Source organism: Cucumis melo, chromosome 7, assembly GCF_025177605.1.
Source record: "Cucumis melo cultivar AY chromosome 7, USDA_Cmelo_AY_1.0, whole genome shotgun sequence".
Lineage (NCBI taxonomy): Eukaryota > Viridiplantae > Streptophyta > Magnoliopsida > Cucurbitales > Cucurbitaceae > Cucumis > Cucumis melo.
In genome coordinates, this window is record NC_066863.1 from 26,117,065 (window position 1) to 26,140,076 (window position 23,012).

Here is a 23,012-nt window from a genome sequence, read left to right on the forward strand (position 1 = left end):
CTTTGGTGATATTTGTTGGCTTCAGATCTTTAAACAACTCCTTGTCATGAGTCATATGGTTGGTACATCCACTGTCAATCAGCCAGCTTTCATTTGACTCACCACCCACGAAGCATGTTGCCATAAACAATTGATCCTCCTCCTCCTCCTGATAAGCAATTTTGGCCTCTACACCTTGTTGTTGATTATTGTTCCTGCAAATTACAGCTTCATGCCCCATTTGGTTACATTTGGTGCACTTGGCGTTTGGTCTCCTCCAGCATTTAAAAGGAGGATGACCCTGTTTATTGCAATGTGAACAGGGAGGATAGAATCCCTTCTTGACTCCTGCTTTGTTGTAAGTTGAAGATTCTCTAGTAGAAATTTGATTCTTCTTGAAAAACTTCTTCTTCTTATTGTTCCTAACGTTCTCATGATGCTTCGCTGGCAAGGCTCCTTTAACAGCACCTTCTTGCCTCATGGCTCTTCTTTGTTCCTGCGCTTGCAAAGCATTGAGTATCTCTGCAAGAGTGATTTGAGTCAAATCTTTGGTATTTTCTAAGGCAGAAATAGATGCCTCAAATTTTTCAGGCACTGATACAAGAATTTTTTCTACAATTCTTGAGTCCTTGAACACAGAACCAAGTAATCTGATTTGGTTTGCAATGTCCAATAACCTAACAGAATACTCTTTAATTGATTCTGTTTCCTTCATCTTTTGCAACTCGAATTCTCGAATCAAGTTTAGCACACGCATTCCTTTGATTCTTTCATCTCCCTCATATTCTGACTTGAGATAATTCCATATCTCATATGCTGATCTCAGAGTCATAATTCTAGTGAAGATAGTAGATGAGACTGCAGCAAACAGACATGCCTTTGCCTTGGATTTCTTTGTCTTCTTCTCCTTTTGCGCTTTGATTTGTGCCATGGTAGGATTGTCTGGAAGAGCAAGAATTTCATAATCCTCTTCCACTGCTTCCCAAATATCCAAAGCTTCCATATAAGCTTCCATACGAACTGTCCAAACTTGGTAGTTGTCTCCATCAAATATCAATGGAGAAATTGAAGTGAAACTAGAACTTGTTATGGCGTCCATGACACAACAACTCACACTCACAGATCCCTTAAGAAGAGAGCTCCGATACCAATTGTTATTTTCTAGAGTAAAAATAAATATTGCAATGGTAAATTGAAGACAAATTCATTTCAATTACATTCAAAGAAAAATACAGTATTTAAAGTCTTAAAAATAACTACCCACTAACATCATGACCCTAAACTTTCTCCACTAACATCATGACCCTAAACTTTCTCCACTAATCAACATGACCCTAGACTTTCTCCATGATTACAAATCATGAATGACTAATTCCTAAGAAATAGGAACAAACTTGGACTAAATTAACTTAACAAAGATAAACACACATGAGCATGTTTCAATCCTAAAGCACTTTCTTAACTAAGAGAAGATAAGTTGGTTTGTGTAAAAAAGAAATAAAATGATAAGTTAGTGAGTGATGTAATGAAATGGTATATGTGTTCAACATGCAAACCCCCCTACACTACACCCATCTTCAACCATCTCTTTCAAAAACCTCCAAAGTCAAATTTCACTCCTCGTTAATGGCAACTTTGTCTCCAACCTTCAATCACCGCCATTCTCAACTTCTTCCCATTATATATATATTCCCCTTTCCAACAATGGGCCCAATTCAGTGTATCTCAATTTTCCATTATCCATTTTAAAAACTACATATGATGGTGGAGTTCCATGGAGAAATCCGATCCCATAACAACGATGAAGACGACCGAGATCAAGAACCAGAAGAGGAAATTAGCTACGATGATCTCAAGAAACGAATGTGGAGAGATCGACAACGGTTGAAGAAGATGAAGGAGAGGCATGATGAAGAAGAGCCTGAATCTGCTGCAAGAGAAGAAGCTTCTCGCCGGAAGAAAATGGCTCGAGCTCAAGATTCCATTCTTAAGTGCATGGATAAAAACATGGAAGCTTGTAAAGCTCAAGGGTTTGTTTATGGAATCGTTCCGGAAAAAGGAAAACCGGTCACTGGTTCTTCCGAGAGCCTCCGTGAATGGTGGAAAGATGATGTCCGATTCGAACAAGATGCTCCGATGGCCATAGCGAAATTTCTCCCCAAAGTAATTGAAGAATCAGGAATCGATCCCAATTCGTTTTTGCATTTACTCACCGATTTACAGGACACAACATTGGGATCCATTCTCTCCGCCTTGATGCATCACTGTATTCCTCCACAGAGGAAATTCCCATTGGAAAAGGGTTTAGCGCCGCCATGGTGGCCGACGGGTAACGAGCTTTGGTGGGGTGAACAGGGCGCCGCCGGTGGTCATGGTGTTCCCCCGTATAAAAAGCCCCACGATCTCAAAAAGGCGTGGAAAATCAGTGTCTTGGCGGCGGTGATTAAACACATGTTACCTGATTTAGACAACATGAGGAAATTAATTCGGCAATCGAAGAATTTACAAGCGAAAATGACAGCGAAAGAGACACTCACTTGGGCTAAAGTTGTGAATCAAGAAGAAGCTCTGTTAAAATTAACAAAAAAGAGCTTAAGAATCACCGACGAAGAAGAAGAAGAAGAAGAACACAACAAAAACAGAGATAAACAGTGCAGCGATGAAATTATGACGAAACGAAAGTGTGTATTCGAACAAGAACCCGTATCGGATTCGATGTTATACCCTTGCCAGAATCAATGGTGTCCACAGAGTGAAGTGCTAATGGGATTCATAGACAAGAGAGCAAGAACAGAGCATGAGACACAGTGCATTTGCAGAGGAGAGAGGTCAGAGGAATTCTCGGACGAGCAATCGATAGACACACATTTGAAGAGCGTGGTGGAGTGGATGAACTGGGAGCTGGGGAGGGCGGAGGCGGGGAGTGAGGAGGCGAGGATAGAAGATGCCGGAGATGGGTCGGGGAGCAGCACGGTGGAGGATTACGGGAGTGGATACTGGAATATGGATCTGAATGCGAGTCCCGGGGAGGATTTGAGTGGGCAACAACAAGATGCTACTTCTATTTGGGATTTGAGATATGAATGGGGAGCTGAAGAATGAAGTAAGCATCATCAATCACCGCCTTTTATTTCTCAATTTTGATGCTTCCAACGGAAAAAACTATTTTTGAAGAAGTTTTGAATTTTGAATTTCTAAATCTTTTCTTGGGGTAGAAGTTAATTGGATTTTAGGTTTGAATACTGAGGTTGGTTTTATCTTCTTCCATTATGATTATGATTATATGATCAGAATGATAATATGATTGTGATTCATATTGATATATACTATTTAATTTGTAGTGTGTTCCCTGATGTCGGAATTGGATTTTGTTACTAATTAATGTTATCTTTACTTTTAATGTATTGGATTTATTTATCAAGACTGTACCTGTTCTTACTACACTTTTTGGAAGAAAATAATTCTTTCACTGGGTAGCTTTGAATTCGAATTCATTTGAAGGTTGAGATTGTCTTCTTCAATCTTCTTCTTTAGCCACGAAAATTGGCGCTTATGACCTTTAAATCCAAGTAAAATTTGACTCTCAATGTTCGTTTTCTTTTACACTTCTGTTTGTTTATGTATCGTTTATTGAAATTGCTAAATTGGCCAAAAATGGACGTGTAATGGCCTTGGACTTCTTCATTCTCCCTCCCTATTGCTTTTTTATTCTTATCTTCCTTCTCCAGTTTTTACCTAAACAACACTCACTAAACACTAACTATTCTAGATGTTATTTATTTAAGTATCTACAATAGTATCTGCATGCAATATAACATACACATAAATATAAATATGTAAATTAGTATTAAATAAACATTTCAAAAGAAAAAAAAAAATCTAAAAATATCGTAAGTTTTATTTAGGTTAAAATTTATTTTATTTAGATTAAGGAATTGTAGAGAGTTTTTTTAGATTAAGCATAAACTAAGAAGAGTTAAAATTTTGGAGAAAATCATTCTGTTTAACGATATTATACACTTTTATATAAATAGAGGTTATGTCTTCATTTGTGAACCAAGCCAAGCAAGTAGAACAAGTCGGTGAGAAATGGGTGTTTTGAAAGTAAAAGTTGTTCTGTCAGTGAGAAATGGGTGTTTTGAAAGTAAAAGTTGTTCTTTCTAAAAGTGGCCAATCCTTTTGTAAATTTTCTTAATAAATGGCAAGGAGAGGGAGCTTGAATTAAAGACCAGATCAGAAGGCAAGAAGATTTCTGACCATATGAAGAATAACAAATATATTATTTATTAAATTTATATGCTTTGGACATTTAAATACATAACCTCAAACTAGGTAGAACACCAAAAAAATATAACAAAGTACATACTCGATGGATCGAGCTTCCAAGAAAATGGAACTCAAGCTAATTTAACAAGAGGTTAATACATTACCACCATCATATCCATTTTCCAAGAAGTAGTTAAAAAGAAGGGAGAAAAAAAAAACTATAATGCAATGCATGAAAGCAATCAAACCCTGAAAAACCAATCATTTGTAGTGACCTTTAACAACTTTATTCTTCTTAAATTACTATTTCTAATAGCTAGATATATATATTCGACATTGTTAAGAGAAAGACGGCTTTCACAATGATTCATCGAAGTCGAGATATTGTTTGAGAATGGTGGGACAAAAAGCGAGAGGACGTCGAATCAAGAAGCCCATGGCATTTGCATAGCGGGAGATACTAGTGAGACCATTGTTGTTGGTGAGAATGACAGTAGCACTGTTTCGGCCTATATCGGGACGGTCGCATCCACGATGAGGACTACTCACAAGAACTACCTTACAACTCTCATCCTTGTGGTCTTCATACACATCAATTTTGTATTTTCCTTTAGAATTGGTAGTAGCTTCTTTGGTGAACTTCAACACCCATGTGGCTCTATCTCTGCACTCCAACCTCACTTTCGCCCCTGTTTCATTTTCATTGATTAATTTTCTAGTAAAACAAACGTTCGTTCATTCATTCATTACTTGTTATAAAAAGAAGCATTACCAGAAACGGGAGTGGAGACGTTGGTCTCGAAACCACACCGACAAGTGTCGCAGTAGACACAACCATTGACGACGAAAAGCTGCGCCGAGGCAGGAAGGCCGTGAAGAAGCACGAGAAAACAAACACCAATCAATAACTTGAAAAGATTGGAAGTAGCCATGATTAGGAAGAAGAATGGAAAGAAAGATTAAGGGGGGCAAGGTCTCATATTTCCAATGGTTTGTTCATATTTAAAAGGGGAGCTTTGAAGATTGGGAACTTGGATTTGTGTGAGACATTAATGATACAACGTGCTCTTTCCCTTCTCTTCCGCATATTCTCACAACTTCTATTATTCATCACTTTATCAACACGTACTCACATGCCCTTAATTCTTTCATTTTTCTTTGTTTAAAAAATTAGAATGATTCGAAAATCGCACATATATCAACTCAACTCGATTGGTATGACGTTTAAGTTGGATAATATATAAAGAGTTAAATGTAGATTGTGAATAAAGAGTTAAATAAAAGAGGTAAAAAGAAAGGAAAAATGAAAGTGTGGGAATGGAGTATACTTAGGCAGATCCAATGGAGGAATAGTGGGAGGTTGACTTTAAATTGAAGTGAGACAAGTCCACGCGTTATCTACGGATCTTGTCCTCCCTTTTGAGATTTTTTTTTAAATAAATTTATCTATCCATCCAACGGTCAAGACGAAATCTTCCAACTGATCTAATGGCTGAGATTGTTTTGGGAGAGGTATTGTTATTTTGTGTAATATGCACTCCTTACTATCACTCCCATGCATGGGTATATACTGAACTTGACTTGATTGTTTATAGTTCCTACTGAACTTGGCTCGGCTGTTTATCGATTAATATATAATTCCTTTGGTTCGTTTGGTCGACTCTTAACTCGAAGGTTTGACTTCTCTCATTTTTGGCCGGTGGTCTCCCCTCAATTTTCTTTGGGCTTCAACCTATCCATGGCCTTTGGGTCTATATATTTTGATATATGGTTTAAGACTTGCGAGATGAGGTTGAGATATAATTTTTGGAAGGTGATGATTAAAAGCTTGATTTGAATCAAGTTATTACGGTTATTTTGTTTAATAATTATTTGTGTCATACTTGATAATTGTTTTCTTTTTCTTCCAAAAAATTAACTTAATAGTCACTTATGTCATTCAATTTGTTTTGTTATTTAGGGCTTGTTTGATAATATTCATGTTTTCCGTTTCATGTTTCTTGTTTTTTTTTGGAACAAAAAGGGATTATGTTTGATAATTATTTTTGTTTTTTGTTTTTTTTGGAACAAAAAGGGGATTATGTTTAATAATTATTTTTGTTTCTTGTTTTTTTTAAAGAAGATAAAAAAAAAAAAAAGAAATAGAAACATGAATATGTTTGATAATTATTTCTTGTTTCACCTTATGTTATTTTTCTAACATTTTTACTTATTAATTTAATTAGAGGTCTTTTAAAAATTATAACAAAGCGGCAAAATATTTACACTGTATAGAACAATTCAAAAAATGGAAAAAGCCTAACCGTAGAAAATACAAAAAATGCCCCATCAACAACGCACATAATATATTTGGTACACGACTATCGTTTAATTTGGTTAAGTTTAAATTTGGTTATAGGATCGTTTAGATTTAAACCCAAATCTAAAAGATTTTTTTTCAAAATTTGGTACACAATCGTATAGATTTAGTTAAACGATTTTTTTAAATTCTTTTGGTACACGATCTTTTTTTTTACACGATCGTTTTTTTTTACACAATCGTTTATTTTTCCAAGATTGTTCAGTACACGATCGTTTAGATTTGGCTAAACGATTTTTTTAATTCTTTTGGTACGCGATCATTTAGATTTGTCTACACGATGGTTTATTTTTTTTACACGATCGTGATTTTGCTATTTTTTGTACATGGTCGTTTAGATTTGGTTACCCAAATTTAAACGATATAAAAAAAAGAGGAAAAGAAGAAAAACATGGAAAGATTAAACGACGTAAAAAAAGAATAGGAAAAGAAGAAAGACAATGGAAATAAATCGCAGAGGAAAAAAAAAGGAAAAGAAGAAAGACAATGAAAAAAATCGCGCAACGAGGAGGAAGACGATGAAAGAAATTGTAGGGAGGAGGGGAAGAAAGACGGAAGGGTAAACTTGAAATATTTATAAAATAGCTAACTTCATGGACTTTGTTACACGGGCTGTAAATAGTTTGACGTTTTGTTACATTTATGAAAATTAATCATTTAACTATGTAAAATATAAAAAAGTTATATAGAATTCATTAAAATATGAAAAAAATAATTATAAAACATTAACATTATCAAATACACATAAATCTCGTTGTAAAATTAATAACTTAATTATAATACAATAGTTTTCATTATATACCGTCAAAATTTGATTTAAAATATTATTTTTCATTCAATTCATTTCTCTTAAATGAACATTGGTTCAAATTTAGCTCAAATATATTATTATATAAATATCGTGGTCGTAAAATATTAAAGATAACCCATAAGATTTTCTAAGAGAAGAAAAAAATAAAACCAAATTAAAAAAAATATATTAAGCGTATAGATATGAAAAATTAACAAAGGAAGAAAAAATAAACATATAAATATGATAAATTAATAAAGGGAGAAAAAGAAAATAAAACAAGTTAAAGAAATGTTAAAAAGAAAGAAATAAAAAAAAAATCGTCAAAGTTGGGAATTGAATCCAAGACCGTTAGTTTCTCTATTTTTGTCCAATTTCTGGAAACGTTTTTTAAATTTTGATAATGGGAAATAGAAATGATTATCAAACAAATCCGTTTCTTAAAATAAGAAACAGAAATGAAGTTATCAAATGGGTTCTTAATTTTCACCATTGTTTTACAAAATCATTTTCGAAATCTAAAAAATAGTTTTTGACCTTTTTTAGAATTGGACTAAAATTCAAAATTAAAACCGTAAAATACTTAAACCTAGGAGCCAAATTGAAGCAAAACTCAAACTTTAAGGATAGACTTCGTAATAAATCAGAACTTAGGAACTAAAATAAAACCAAACTTACGCAATAAATAGTAATAAATATATAACATTTTTAAATTTAGAAACCAAATAAAAACCGATCCAAATTTTAATTTTTCAATCTTGTACCATCACCATTGTATCTAAAGCTTAACTTTGAGTTAAGTTTGGACAAACTCAATTACACACAACAAGAATATAGAACATGTACATTGTAATTCTTAGTAGTAAATTATAATTTTATAAATATAAAGAGTAAACATTTAAAGCATTATGTCTAAGATGTATCTGTCCTTCAAATTTTTGTCACGATCGAGATCACAAAATATATAGCCAAGAAGCAATCATTGTGCAAATAAAACCAACTCTTAGAAAATACAAACTTTGGAAGAAAAACAGTTAGTGCTTGCCAATGTTAAGGGTAGATATGTTTTAACTAAAAACAAAACTTGAACAAAGCTTCTTGGGTTGCTTTGATGAGGTTGAGGTTAATATCATGAGAGGAAGGCACCTTCCTTTGATCCCACCATTCTCAGTCTCTTCATCTTCATCTTTTTTTTCTTCCGATTCTTCCCTTTTGCTCCTAAATATAAAATCTCTTAATTAATATTCTTAACATTCATAAATATTCAAATTGACATACAGTAAACAAACCTATATGTTGTGACATTTTGATAGTTATTGTGTATAACAATTTTGGTACTCATCAATATGAATAATTTAGTTCTAACAAATGTCATTCTTTTGCTTTTTATTTTTTATTTATTTTTTAATGGTGTGACTGTTTTATTAAATGATTCTTGAATACAATTTAGGTTACACCTAATCTCACCATTCCCTCTACTCCACACACATCAAAATAGTGCTAGTCGAGCTGCACGAAAGATGGGGTCTCATTTGAGTTTTTTTGAAGTTCTATTATACAAGGGATTTTCATCAATCCTAAGGCCAAATTTAAAAAAACATTACAAACTTTTATTTCTTTTAAAGATTTTGACTTTGTAAACGTTAAAAAAAAAAAAAAGGAAAATTGTAAAAGAAAAAAAAAAAGGCAAAATGGACATAATATTTTAGTCTTTCGTTGGGTTGGGTTTTTTATTAAGGGTAAATAATTTGGTTTTTTTTACTATTTTTGAAAAATTACAAAAAAAAATTAAGTAAACAAAGAAACTCATAGTTAAAAAAGGATCTATAGCCCAATTTTGAAAAATTAAAACTAGAAAGGCAACAAAAAAAAAAAAAAAAAAAACAATGTCATGGATGACTATTTGATTTTTGATCACTGAGTTCATAAACATTAGGTTCATGTATAGCTTTTATATGTCCTTTTATAATTTTTATAAACCAAACCAATTTTTGAAAAAACTAAAAAAAGAATGACCCTGTGTTTTCTTTTTTTAACCATTTACAGGACCAAGAATAGAGGAAGGGCATGGCATTTGACTCTGATAACAGCGAACCGATCCAAAACATCTGTCAGTCAAAATTCACATTGAATACGATGAGGCCCAAAAGCACTTGCCGTTTGAAATAGTAGAAGAAGCGTACCTTTGAGACGAAGAGGGTGGTTGGGGAGGAGAGGGATTTAAAGGAAATGGGGTTGTTCCTGACGGCCGTTTCTGGAGATCTAGTAAAACACTTGGGCTTTCTTCATAGGAGTTGGAGAGTTGCGGCGACGGTGGTGACAGTGGTCTCTGTCTTTCTCCTCCATGTTTATGCCTGAGAGAGAGAGTTTGTGTAACGACCCAACTCCTTATACTGAGTTGAAGTCATTACTAAATGTAGAACAAGTGGTTTAAGTCATAAAATTTAGTAAAACGCATAAGGTTTGAGAAATTTGTTTATGAAAATCCAATAAAATAATATGCAAAGATGAAATTTCGTTCTAAAGTCCTACTCGGGCCCTATCTACTTTAAAAAAAATGGTAAATAGTGAAAAATACTCAAACTCAGGTACCAAAGTCAAAACAAGAATAAGCGGAAACAAAAGTCCCTAAGGCTCGCCACGGTCACTTCGGGTCGCTCGCCAGCTTGCCTTTGCCCTTGCCTCGTCCTCTACCTGAAAACATGACATGAAGAGAGTGAGTATAAAATACTCAGTAAGGGACCCACTACTAGTCCCACTAGGTGCCTGTTAGCTTTCTATAAGAGTCCTGTAACTGGTACCCAATCTCTGGCACGTTCCCGAACATGTGCAATCATGCGCTCCCGTAGGAACGTAACTCTGGCCTTCGGTGTCCCGGGGGACACCTAGGACAATCGGGATGCGAGGACCCCGTCGAGTCACTCGAGTCATATCTATATACATGCTAGACTGGTGTCCCGTCGGACCACACAGTCCTAAATAGGTGGTGATCCCGAAGGACACCCATGCAGGTACGACTCTAATAGGTTAAGCTAACAGGTACCCTAATCACAGCATACATACACATGGCATCATCATATAATCATAACAGATTAATCATCATTTCACTCTCCATCTCAACATCCATCGTACAGCCATAACGGTTCTCGTCATCACAACATCATGCTATAATATAATTGTATCATCAATGGCATCATACTATCATAAATTTTATGCATCGTACAGTCTAGCCCTCAACATGCACCATTGGAGGTATACGTGACCTCATAACTCTAAACGTGGAGCTAGTAGTAGAAATCTCTTACCTGGAGATTTACTTGACGAGTCCTAACCGCGAGGCAAGTATGCTTTCCAAGCGACGAGGTCCTAACTGTTTAATACGCCAAAATTCGTAATTAGATCACCAACGACTAACGGTTCAAAACTCAGATGAAATGACTTACCCTAGAAAGAGGTTGCAATGGTTGAGCCCCTACTGAAGAAATCTCACGCTGCAGCAGTTACTTGGTCCAAGACGTCCCTTAAGGAAATTATCTAATTTAATTCCAAATTAAATTATTTAGTGCCCAAAAACATTGAATCTTACTGAGTAATGCTAAAATAATTAATTTAATTACCTAAAATTAGGTGGAAGGAGCCAAATTAGGCTTGGCGGCTCGGCTGGAAAGAGAACAGGGATCGGCTCGGCTCGGCTTGGCGTAGGGATCTTGCGCGTGCGGCTCGGCTTGCGACAGCAAGGAGGCGCGACTCGGTTTGCGACTCGGGGCGGTATGTGGATGTGGGTTCGGTTTGCGACTCGGGGCGGCGCGCGGACACGGAGCGGTGAGCGGACGCGGTTTCGGCTTCGAGTTCGGGCGACGGCCGAAGCGCAGGTTCGGGTTTCCGACGGATGGAGACGTGCGGCTGACGACCGACGGTCGCTGCTGTTCGACGACGCGACAGACGACGTTTCACGCGGCGGCTACGAACGGAACGGCTGCGGATCGGCTGCGGATCACGAAGGGTGACGCGGGTGGTTCGGCTTCTACTGCGGCTGGTCCCGAACGCTTGTGCTTGAAACTGGCGGCGAAGGCGGCGGCGCGGGTCGACGGCTAGGGTTTCGGCGGCTAGGGTTTCAAGAAAGACTTTAGTTGCTCCTCTTTTTTTTTTTGTTTTTCTTATGCACGGGTCCCAAGCTGCTTTATATAAGAAAATATCCTTTTTTTCTATTTCCTTTAATTAATTTGAAAACCAACCACCTCCTATGTCTCCAAATCTCATGAAATTTTCCTTATTAACCCCAACTAGGTCCCCACATTTCTCCCTTAACCAACCAACTTTAATTTAATAATAACTTCACCAATTATTTCCAAATAAAATACTTATTATCTAAACAAAATAAAGATTCCAAACCTTATTTAATCGCAAATTTCAAAATGATAAGGTTCTTCCAATAAATTTGAATTTTCCATAACCACACTTAAATATTAATGACAATGAACAAAAAAATCGAATTTGTTGGGGCGTTACAGTTTGTTCAGTAGAGGAACAAGAAAGTATTTTATGGGAAAGAGATGGGATTTGGGAGAATCGGAAGAACCTGAGGGTAATTATAGAAATTTGACTTTTTAGAGAAGCGGAAAAGGCTCGAATCCCTATGAATGAGGGAGGAAGAAGTTACTTTTCAAGCATGATTCATTTCATATTTTGTCTTTCTTATTTTTCGATTTCTTTTCATCCTCTTTCTACTATTAATTCTTCTTCTTATTTTCGCTGCGATTTCTTTCCATCGTTTTTTTTTTTCTCTTTTTTACGTTATTTACGTTTGGTTAACCAAATCTAGATGACTGTACAAAAAAAAATAGTAAAATCTGTGTAAAAATAATAAAATATCGTGTAAAATGTAAATAAAGTAAATGATCGTGTAAAAAAAATTGTATATAAACAATCTTGAAAAAAAAATCATTTAGATTGGAGTAGCCAAATGTAAACGAACTGTGTAAAAGAAATAAAAGATCGTATATAAAAAATCTTTTAAAAAAATCATTTTGTATTGAAGTAGCCAAATTTGTGTACAAAAAAAATTAAAAAATCGTGTATAAGTTTTGAAAAAAAACCTAACCAAATTTAAACGTAACCAAATTAAATGATCGTGTAAAAAAATAAAAGATCGTGTATAAAGAATATTAAAAAAATCATTTGGATTGAAGTAGGTAAATATAAACGATCGTGTAAAAAAGTAAATGATCACGTTTAGAAAAATCTAAACAATAAGCAAATCTAAACGATTGCAAATATATTTCGTGCACGTTGTTTACGGTATGGTTGATGAGACATTTTTTGCATTTTACACGGTGAGCTTCTGGCCTTTTTTTCGTTTTCAGAATTATTATATAAATTGTAAATATTTTGCCGATTTTTATATTTTTTAAAAGACCCCTAAAATTAAAACACAATATGATAGAAAAAATTAGATTAGAATGGGGCCGGACATTTTATAATAAATAAATAAATAAGCTAACAAAATAAATAAACTAATTGTTGACATTGAGATTCTAGCAACAACAATATGCAAGGGAAATTTGCCTCATTTCCATTACCTCTAAGGTGTCTTAGAGTACTTATCTATAGACCGTAGTATTTGATGTTATTCAATGCTATGGAAAGTATTATTTGTGGTAGTGTGAAAAAATTCTCTGGTTATATATGACCATGCAAAATTGAAACACAAATTTTCCTTAAATTTTTTTTTAACTGATTTAGATATTTTTGTTTAAATCTATACCAATTTTTAAAAAGATTTCTTTTTAAACATTACTAAGAAGAGATTTTGTTTTTGTTTTTTTCTCTTTAATTCTTTGTCTTGCTTTTAGTTTTCTTTTCCCTTTTCTTTTAGTATTGTTTCTCATCTGTTCAATGTTTCCATTTTATTTTTGATATACACATTTGTTTTTTAACTCTTTGGTTTTTATTTTCAATATTGATAATGACAAATGTATTATTGAATATGGTATCTCATCTCTTTGTTTTAGTGTTGTTTGTCATCAATACGTGTCTAGATTTTTTTCTCATTTCATTTTGTTATACAATCAATCATTTTATTTTGAGATATCCATTTGTGTGGGTTGGAAATGGGAACAAAAAGATAGATTCTATATTGAAAAATATTCTATTTTATTTAAGAAATTGATCGATTCATTTTATATCTTTTAAAACCATCACGTGTTTAGTTTAAAGATTTTATTGTGAAAAAGTGGATAAATAAGATTTACTATTTTTTTTCTTCAAATCTATTTTTTATAGTTAAAAATATTTCATTCCACGAAAAAGATTAGTTTTAGTGTTTAGTAAAAAAGTATTTTAGTCCATCGAGAAAAATCAATAAAACCAATTTTTAAAGTGTAAAAGTTGGAGAAACAATGAGTTAAAATAAGAGAAATTGCACTAAAAAGGAGATACTAAAGAGAATAAAAGAGGGTGAATCAGCCTTTGAGATGGATGATGGTGGAGAAATGGTAGAAGAGAATTTTGGTCAATATTCCTATAGGATGAGGTGAACTGGTGAAGGTGAATTCCACTTATTTTTTTTCAATTCCTTAAGTAATAGAGATCTTTCACTATTACTAGCACATGACGCATACGAAAAGGATGGAAAGTTTGTGGAATAATCATGAGGGATGTTTTTTAGTCGATGTCCAGCTTTTTCTTTCAATCTTTGCAAAATTACTATTCTCCATTTTTTGTTTGGTAAATAACATTATTTCTCACTACACTTGATATAGAATCTTAAACCAAATTGTAACGCTCCGAAATTTTTTTAAGGTAAAATTTTTCTCGTTTTATTTAAAGTGCAAATTGATATAATAATGATATAATATTGATTATATTATTATTATTAATATTTATTTTATTTGTTATAATATTAATATTATAGTTATTATTATTAATTAATATTATAGAAATATTGTTATTTCTAAAACAATAAAATAAATTATTATTTATTTAATATTAATATTATTAATATATTATTGTTATTACTTTATTATTATTATATTATTTGTATTTAATATATATATTATTATTTAATTTAAATTATTAATATTATAAATTTATTAAGAATTATATATATATATATTTATTACAAAAAAAAAATAAAAGAGAGAGAAAAACCCTACCTCGCACGCGCACAGCCCCCTCCATCTCCGTTTTCTCTCCCGCACGCCGCCGGCCATCTATTCCCCTTCATTCTCTTCTCCTTCGTCTTCTTCTCTTCGGCTTCTTCATCCGGCACTCAGACGTCGCCCGCGCGCTTTCGTCGGCCGTCCACTTCGGTGTTCGCACATCACCGGCGGGAGGCATCAGCGACGGCCGTCCCCGACTACCCTTCTTCTCAGTTCCGCGTGCACGGCCAGCCGTCGGCCGTTTCTGCCTTGGTGGTAAAACGTCAGCCGTCGTATTACCGTCGTCGACGAAAGAAACCGGGCAAACCATCTCTGCCATCGCCGCCGCGTTCCGCCGCCGGGAGTGTGAAGATTAAATCGGCTCCAAGCCGGCTGTCCAAGCCGAGCCGAGATCGCTGTCCAAGCCGAGCCGAGATCGCTGTCCAAGCCGAGCCGAGATCGCTGCCCAAGCCGAGCCGCAATCCCTGTCCAAGCCGAGCCGCGATACTTGTTCGAGCCGAGCCGCCATCCTTGTCCAAGTCGAGCCGAGCGAGCCGAGCCACGAGCCGAGTGAGCCGAGCCACGAGCCGAGTGAGCCGAGCCGCGAGCCGAGTGAGCCGAGCCGCGAGCCGAACCAAGCCGAGCCGAGCCGAGCCACGAGCCGAGTGAGCCGAGCCGCGAGCCGAGTGAGCCGAGCCGCGAGCCGAACCAAGCCGAGCCGAGCCGAGCCGAGCCGAGCCGAGCCGAGAACCGAGCCGAGCCGAGCCGAGTCGAGCTGAGCCGAGCCGAGCCGAGCCACCTAAGCCTTCTTTCCTCCACTTCGGTTCACGGTGAGTCTTCGGTAAGGATTGTTCTGATGAATTCCCTAATGTTACCTCGTCCGATTCGAGTTTGAATGTTGGATTAAGATATGGCCCTGCTTTTCTCCCTTGAAGGTAGTACAGAGTTGACGCTTAAGTTCTCGGGTTCCGCGGCAGGCTTGTTTGGAGATAACTTTCCTTTCCTTGGGTAAGTCAACGGGTGTCGTTTCGGACCTTTCAAAACGACTTCTACTAGAGTCATCAACTAAAACCTTTGTGTTTTCGTTTAGGTTGATCCGTTGAGCGTGGATTCGATCGAGTGGCATAACCGAGTATCAGGTAAGGGTCTTCCTACTACTGGACCCCGAGTCCAGGCTGAAACCGTAGTAATCCACAGGAGATTACACGTTTGTGACTGTACTGAATATCTGAATGCGTGTTGACTGTTAAGTACTAATACTATATTTTGTCTGACGAAAATATACTGTGACTGCTATTTGTGGATTGAGAATTTATGTTGATGGACCCTAAACTTACGGTTCAGTATGTAGTAAAACACTGGTCTGGATGTGGTTCATGAATTTGGACGGGGATGGACCGTGAGTCCGGTTTTGGTTGGTTAGTCGATTGGACCTAGGGTTTTCCCTATTGGTGTGCGAATCGGTAATGCATATAGCAACTGAGGGTGTAGATGTTTAAACTTATACTATCTGACTGATAAAGCCTATGGCGGGACTGTGATATGAATGCCGTTGGGATGTGATTGATGTAGACAGTTTAGTTTGGACTGAGGGGTAACGGTTAGCTTCATCTATGGGGTAGTGTGCCTTACGGATATGTGCATCCTTCGGGAGCACTAGACTGATATGTGCATCCTTCGGGAGCGCAAGACTGATATGTGCATCCTTCGGGAGCACTAGACTGATATGTGCGTCCTTCGGGAGCACTAGACTGATATGTGCGTCCTTCGGGAGCACTAGACTGATATGTGCATCCTTCGGGGGCACTAGACTGATATGTGCATCCTTCGGGAGCACTAGACTGATATGTGCATCCTTCGGGAGCACTAGACTGATATGTGCATCCTTCGGGAGCACTAGACTGATATGTAGGGTACCCCCGAATAGGAAGTTAACTGTTGTCCCCTAACGGGCCCAGTAGTGGGTCCCTTACTGGGTATGTTTATACTCACCCTTTCTCTTCTTTAACTTTTCAGGTAGGGGTACAGCGAGGGGCAGACCGACGAGAGGCAGGAAGGTTGCGTGAAGGCCATATGGACGCGTCTGATTTTCTTTCGCTTCCGCTATGTATTTTGTCAGAATATTTTGATTGTGGTTTTTGGACTGGTGACTTGACATTTTATCTTGTGATTTTTTTTGAATTATTTAAAATAGGGCCCGAAACTGTCTTTTGTAAGGTTTATACTGTTTTAATGAATCGTATCTGGTCCGTTTTGAATTTTACGTTGAATGGTCGAGTTTTGGTATTTGGTAGTGACCTCAGCTTAGTCCGGAAAAGTTGGGTCGTTACACAAATACTCCTCTATATAAACCCTCAATGACACAATACATCGACTTAAACGTAGAAGCTTTAATTACTTTCTTCTCATATAGCTAATCAAATTTCTTTATGAGATGACTCACACTATAAAGCTCCTTATTCTTATTTTTCTTTTAGCTATGACTTTCTCATCCATAATAAAAGCAAGTCAAGATGATTTGGAAGTGAGTCTAGCAACAAAATTTAATTAGATGATACAACATTCAATTGTTTTGGATCTTTATTGATCTCAAATTGATACATGTATTAATGTAGATGAAAATTAAGTTTAAACTGTTGCAATGCAATTAAGACCATAGATCATGTGTTGGTCAAATTAAAATTGTGTAATCTCATGAGCTTCACACCAAAACAAGTCAAGATTATTGATGTCCATTGCAATATTTGGGACCAATATTAATTCCGACTTTTTTGATGCAAAGCTATGAGATTCAGCAATTTTGGCCAACACTCACGTTTTATGGTCTTAATTGCATGACAACAGTTGAAACTTAATTTTCATTTATGATCATTTCAAAATAATATTTGAATATCATTGATACATGTACCAATTTGAGATAAAGATCCCAAATTAAACAATCGAATATCGTGTCATCCAACTTAAGTTGTGTTATTAAACTCCATTCTAGATCATCTTGACTTGTTTATATTGTGGATGAGAAAGTCATAGCTAAAAGAAAAATAAGAATACAAAGCTTTTACGAATATAAGTCATGAAAAATTTTGATTCGTATAGTAGGTATATGAGAAGAAAATAATTAAAGCTTTTACGTGTGTCGATGTATTGTGTTATTGAGGATTTATATAAGACAATATTTGGTTTATATTTTATATAAACTATGATATTTACCAAACAAAGAGGGGATAATAATAATTTTGCAAGAATTGAAAGAAAGAAATGTACATGGACGAAAAAACATCACTAGTATTCCACTAACTTCCCATCTTTTTTCCTACTAATGGTCAGAGATATGTTAGATAAGTAATTGAAAAAAAATTAAAGAAATTCACCTAATAATGGTGAGAGACATGTTAGGTAAATAATTGGAAAAAATGAAAGAAATTCACCTAGTAATGGTGAGAGATATGTTAAGTAAGTAATTGAAAAAAAATGAAAGAAATTCACCTTCGCCAGTTTACCTCATACGTAAGAACATCGTCCAAAACCCTCTTCCACCAAACAGAAGAATTTAAAAAGAAAAAGAACCCTAAAACTCGCTAAACCAGAACCCGTGTTTTTTTTTTTTTTTTACCTTTTAGGACCAAGGATAGAGGAAGGGCATGGGGTTGCCTCTGAGAACAGCCAGCCAATCCGAAACATCTGTCAATCATATTGAATACGATGAGACCCAAAACCACACGCCGTTCGAAATAGTAGAAGAAGCGTACCTTTAAGACGAAGAGGGTGGTCGGGGAAGAGAGGGATTTCGAGGAAATGGGGTTGTTCCAAACGGCCGTTTCTGGAGATGTAGTAGGCTTTTTTCATCGGAGTCGGAGAGTCGCGATGACAGTGGTGACGGTGGTCTCTGTCTTTCTCCTCCATGGTTATGGCTGAGAGCGAGAGAGGTTGTTCAGTAGAAGTAGAGTATTTTATGGGAAAGAGATGGGATTTTGGGAATTGAAAGAACCTAAGGGTAATTATTGAAATTTGAATTTTTAGAGAATGGACAAAGGCTCAGATTCCTATGAATGAAGGAGGGAAAAGTTACTTTTTAATCAATGATTCTAGATTCACAGATATGATTTTACATGGTTACATTGTTACATCTTACAAAACAAAGCAATTTGTGCAAATCTATTCATTTTCTTTTTTCTTTTCATCAAATTGTTTGAGTTGTAAGTTTTCTTTCAAACAATTAAAGTTAGTGGAGTTCATAGGACTCAAGAAAATAATGTAGTAAAGAAAACAACGACAACGATAACGACGTTAACAACAACGATAAAATTTTCTCTATCCCTTATTATTTCTCTCTATATTTTATTGAAAAGGAAACAACGGTTAAGAGTAGAAATTTTAAAAAATAATGACAATCACGATAAATAGAAAAAAAGGTTAATTTTTTTTAAGAAAAGAATAATGATATAAAAGAAAAGTGGCAAAAAAAATTTTCTTATACATTTTTTTTCTCTCTACCTTAGAAAAAGAGAAGAAAAAAAACTTTAGAAAAAACGAATTAAGATCTAAAAGAAAATTATTTGTTATATGAGGTGCGATTGCTTGAGAGTAGGGTGTTGAGGATAAAGGAAAAGAAAAAGAGAAATAATAATTCTTTTCCTTGTAGAGATTTAAACAAATTTTTCTCCCCTTCCAAATTGTCTCAGTTTATAGATACAGGTGTACCACAGATTAGGAAAATTCAATAGGTATAAAATCAAATTAAATATTATGTGATTTTATTAATTTTATTTTTTTCTAAAATAATAAAAATAAATAAAGTTTGATATTAAATTTTTTTGTCCAAAATAAATTGATTTGTTTTTTCCTAAAACTGATAAAAATAAGTTAAATGTGATATTAAAATATTTTGTCTAAAATAAATTGATTTTTTTAAATGATAGATATACTCATTAATGGTTTTTATTTTCAATTTTATAAAAGATTAAAAAAAATTATTATAAAATTTTATATTATTACAAATTTTTTACTGCGGTCTTTTAAAAAATATAAAAAAATGGCAAAATATTTACGTTCTATAAAACAATTCAAAAAACAGAAAAAGCCTATAGACTCACTGTGTAAAATGTCAAAAATGTCCTATCAACCACGTCGTCAACAACACGCACTTGATATATGAATTTTATTATACGAGCTGTAAATAGTTTGATGTTTTATTACATTTACAAAAGTTTACATTTTTTTAAAAAAAAATCTTAACCATTATTACTATTATTATATATTTTTAAAAAAATAAAAAATTGTAGGATAAAAATACCTAAATAAAAAAAGCAATGAAAATTTGTATTTCAATTTTCCATGGCTAGTTAATTGTTTTTACACTATGACAAATAATACTTTCTATAGCATCGATTTACAACAAATTCTACTGCTACTCTAAGACACCTTCATAGGTAAAGTAAATGTCATTTGCGTATTGTTGTTGCTTGAATCTCTATGTCAACAATTGGTTTATTTATTTTGTTGGTTTATTTAGTTATTTATTTTTTATAAAACATCCAGCCCCGTCCTAATCTAATTTTTTCAATCATATTGTGTTTTATTTAAATTGTCTATAATAACCATTTGATATATGTGTCCTAAATTCTAAATAATGCAATACCTAAGTGAACAAAATTATATATAATTATAAGGTTATTCCATATCACTAATTTAAGAAAATTTAGAAATATAATAGAGAAATTTTCATAAATATAACAAACTACTAAAATAGTGTAAAAAAACTGGTAAAGTTAGCTATTTTTTAAATATTTCAAGTTTGTTCTTCCCTATTTCTTCTTTTCTCTGCGATTTTTTTATCGTTTTTCTTCTTTTACTCTTCTTTTTTCCTCTACGATTTCTTTTCGTCTTTCTTCTTTTCATCTTTCTTCTTTTCATCTTCTTTTTTTATGTCGTTCAAATTTAGGTAGCCAAATCTGATTTCTTTCTATCGTCTTTTTTCTTTTTTTCTTTTTCTTTCGCTGCGTGCATCGTCTTTCTTCTTTTCCTCTCTTTTTTACGTCGTGTATCCAAATCTGATTTCTTTCTATCGTCTTTTTTCTTTTTCTTTCGCTGCGTGCATCGTTTTTTTTTTTTTTACGATGTGTAACCAAATCTAAACGATCATGTCACCCAATTAATTAAACGATACAATTGAAAAAATAATCGTTTAGATTTGGCTATCCAAATCTAAACGAACAAATCTAAACGATCGTGTACCGAATAATAGCCAAATGTAAACGATCGTGTACCAAATATATTACGCGCGTTGTTGACGGGGCATTTTTTTAGTATTTTTCAAGGTGGGCCTGTGAGCTTTTTCTATTTTTAGAATTGTTTTATATAGTATAAATATTTTTCTTTTTTATTAAATATTTTTCCAAATTTCAATTTCAAATTTTCAAAAATATATTATCTTATTAAATATATTTTCAAATTTCAAATTCCAATCTCCAAATTTTTAAAAGAAATATATATTTACAAAATATGTTATTAAATATTTAAATCTCCAAATTCCAATTTTGTAAAATATATTTCCTTATTAAATATATTTTCAAATTTCAATTTTTAATTTTTAAAAATATCTTTCCTTATTAAATATATTTTAAAAATTTATGGACCAAATTGGTCTATTTTTATTAACCTAAGAATTTTTATTAAATATATTAAATATTTAAATCTCCAAATCTCCAAATTTCTCCCTTGATATATCCTTCACCAATTTCCTAATTTTCTCGACCAATCTCCCAGTTTTCTCTTTATTTTTTTTCCATCTAAAGACAAATTTTCTATCATCTCGACGAACATTGTCTTTTTCACTTCACAGTGTATGAAATTCCATTTAAAAATAAACTTATCTCAAACTTGTAATTAATAAAAACAATAAAACATATTAATGACCATAAAACTTATCTCTTTAATAATATATCAAACACTGCAGACAAAGATGGAACAAACATATGTGACAAAAGAAACTCACAACTTGAATAATAATGTGATATTGTCGCAAAATTTCTTCTACACATTAGGATTAAAAATAATGTGATATTGTAGCAAAATTTCTTCTACACACTAGGATTAAAAATAATTAAATGTAAGACATAAATAATTATGTGAACAAACACAAAAATTAGATGAATTTTATTGATCTCGTTGTTGAAAATAATGATGAAAGAAGACCGGTCCGATACATAACATAAAACCTTTATATAAAGAAGCCACCAATTGGATGACAAAAATGAAAGAGACGAGGGTCAAGGAATTTAGATTTTCCTCTCTGAAATGTTAATTATCCAGATAATTTATACTTGATCCGACCATTTTCCACGTCCTAACTTTAATTTCATGGTTAATTACGAATGCCTAGTTTGTCGCTGATTTTATCTGCAAAACAGACGAATAAAAAATCAAGTTAATACACACACAAAAAGAAAAAGATCAATAAGTTGGGAGAATTAAACAACTAAATTTTCCTTAAATTTTGACATGAGTTCTCATTCTAAATTTTCAATTATCTCATATCCCTTCAAATTCTAGCAGCAAAACTATATTAAAGTATGGAACACGTACCGACCTTACCTTACAAAACTCACTAATTTCCATAATAAAAGTGAAGTTTGCCTCGCAACTAAAATTGACCGCACAAAAAAAAAATTATTTATCGTCTTGGTTAAAAAAAACATTTCTCCAAAGAATCAAGACAATACCAACAACTTCCTTTTTCATGCAATCTTTATCACATGTAGAATGACACGATGTGTTGGCACTGTCTTTTGCGATGCATGCTTTCGCGCAGGTTTCTACACATGATTTGAATTGAGGCATTACGTTGGATATTTCGCTCTGCAACAACTTAGATCTCATCTCAATCTCAGTGTCCCTTTCAGCAGTCATGTCTGCCCTAGAGAATTGCAGTGATCCCACCACAACAACAATGCACATAAAGAAAACAATCGTACTGGATTTTGCCATTTTTTAGTTTTAGCTTTTAGTAAACCTATTTTTTTCCTTATGGGTTGATCGTATGAGGAAAGCGAGAGAACACCATTTTATAGCAATTTTAGTTGTTAAATTTAGATCATTGAGCGAAAACTAGGTTTTTCTCTCTCTATACATATTTGTAACAAGTGGTGAATATTTGTTTGTCCTCTAAATACAAGTTTGGGAAGAATGGGCCTTGATTGCAAATAAAATGGTTGTGTTGACTAAAAATGATGTCTCAAAGGAGAATATGTAGAAAATAAAATTAAAACATATAACTCAAAGTTCTTGATATTAATTTTATGATTTCAAGAACAAATAAGTGATGAAAACATTCCTTTTGCCTTTTCCATAATGTGGTTAATAAGTGATGGAAAATTAATTTACTTATAAATATTTACTTTTCACCTTCTTAACATCATTTTCATATTTTGAATTATTTTTTATTTACTAATTTAATTTGATATGCATTTACTCTTGGATG

At 34.0% G+C, this 23,012-nt stretch overlaps 2 protein-coding genes and 2 long non-coding RNA genes across 4 annotated transcripts; 1 reads left to right on the top strand and 3 right to left on the bottom strand.

Moving 5' to 3' along the window:
* The first annotated feature begins 1,572 nt into the window (after positions 1 to 1,572).
* Positions 1,573 to 3,338, top strand: LOC103494418 (putative ETHYLENE INSENSITIVE 3-like 4 protein). Its single transcript, XM_008455578.3, has one exon. It carries the CDS (start codon positions 1,738 to 1,740, stop codon positions 3,079 to 3,081), a length of 1,344 nt encoding a protein of 447 aa, XP_008453800.3. The 5' UTR covers positions 1,573 to 1,737; the 3' UTR covers positions 3,082 to 3,338.
* An 862-nt stretch (positions 3,339 to 4,200) lies between these two features.
* On the bottom strand, positions 4,201 to 5,293 carry LOC103494419 (major pollen allergen Lol p 11-like). The gene is made up of 2 exons (XM_008455579.3): positions 5,018 to 5,293; positions 4,201 to 4,934 (listed from the first exon to the last, which is right to left on the bottom strand). Exons 1-2 carry the CDS (start codon positions 5,175 to 5,177, stop codon positions 4,603 to 4,605), a joined length of 492 nt encoding a protein of 163 aa, XP_008453801.1. The 5' UTR covers positions 5,178 to 5,293; the 3' UTR covers positions 4,201 to 4,602.
* A 4,595-nt stretch (positions 5,294 to 9,888) lies between these two features.
* LOC127150174 (uncharacterized) lies at positions 9,889 to 18,437 on the bottom strand. The gene is made up of 3 exons (XR_007822208.1): positions 18,283 to 18,437; positions 18,147 to 18,214; positions 9,889 to 10,088 (listed from the first exon to the last, which is right to left on the bottom strand). It is a non-coding gene; the product is annotated as an uncharacterized LOC127150174 (long non-coding RNA).
* Positions 18,438 to 21,673: 3,236 nt separating this feature from the next.
* Positions 21,674 to 22,557, bottom strand: LOC127150185 (uncharacterized). Its single transcript, XR_007822224.1, has 2 exons — positions 22,255 to 22,557; positions 21,674 to 21,931 (listed from the first exon to the last, which is right to left on the bottom strand). It is a non-coding gene; the product is annotated as an uncharacterized LOC127150185 (long non-coding RNA).
* Positions 22,558 to 23,012: the final 455 nt, after the last annotated feature.

Coding starts and splice junctions, on each gene's coding strand:
- LOC103494419 (XM_008455579.3), bottom strand. CDS start 5,177: ATGGCTACTTCCAATCTTTTCAAGTTATTGATTGGTGTTTGTTTTCTC. Junction 4,935..5,017: donor CGTCTCCACTCCCGTTTCTG/GTAATGCTTCTT, acceptor AAAATGAAACAG/GGGCGAAAGTGAGGTTGGAG.
- LOC103494418 (XM_008455578.3), top strand. CDS start 1,738: ATGATGGTGGAGTTCCATGGAGAAATCCGATCCCATAACAACGATGAA.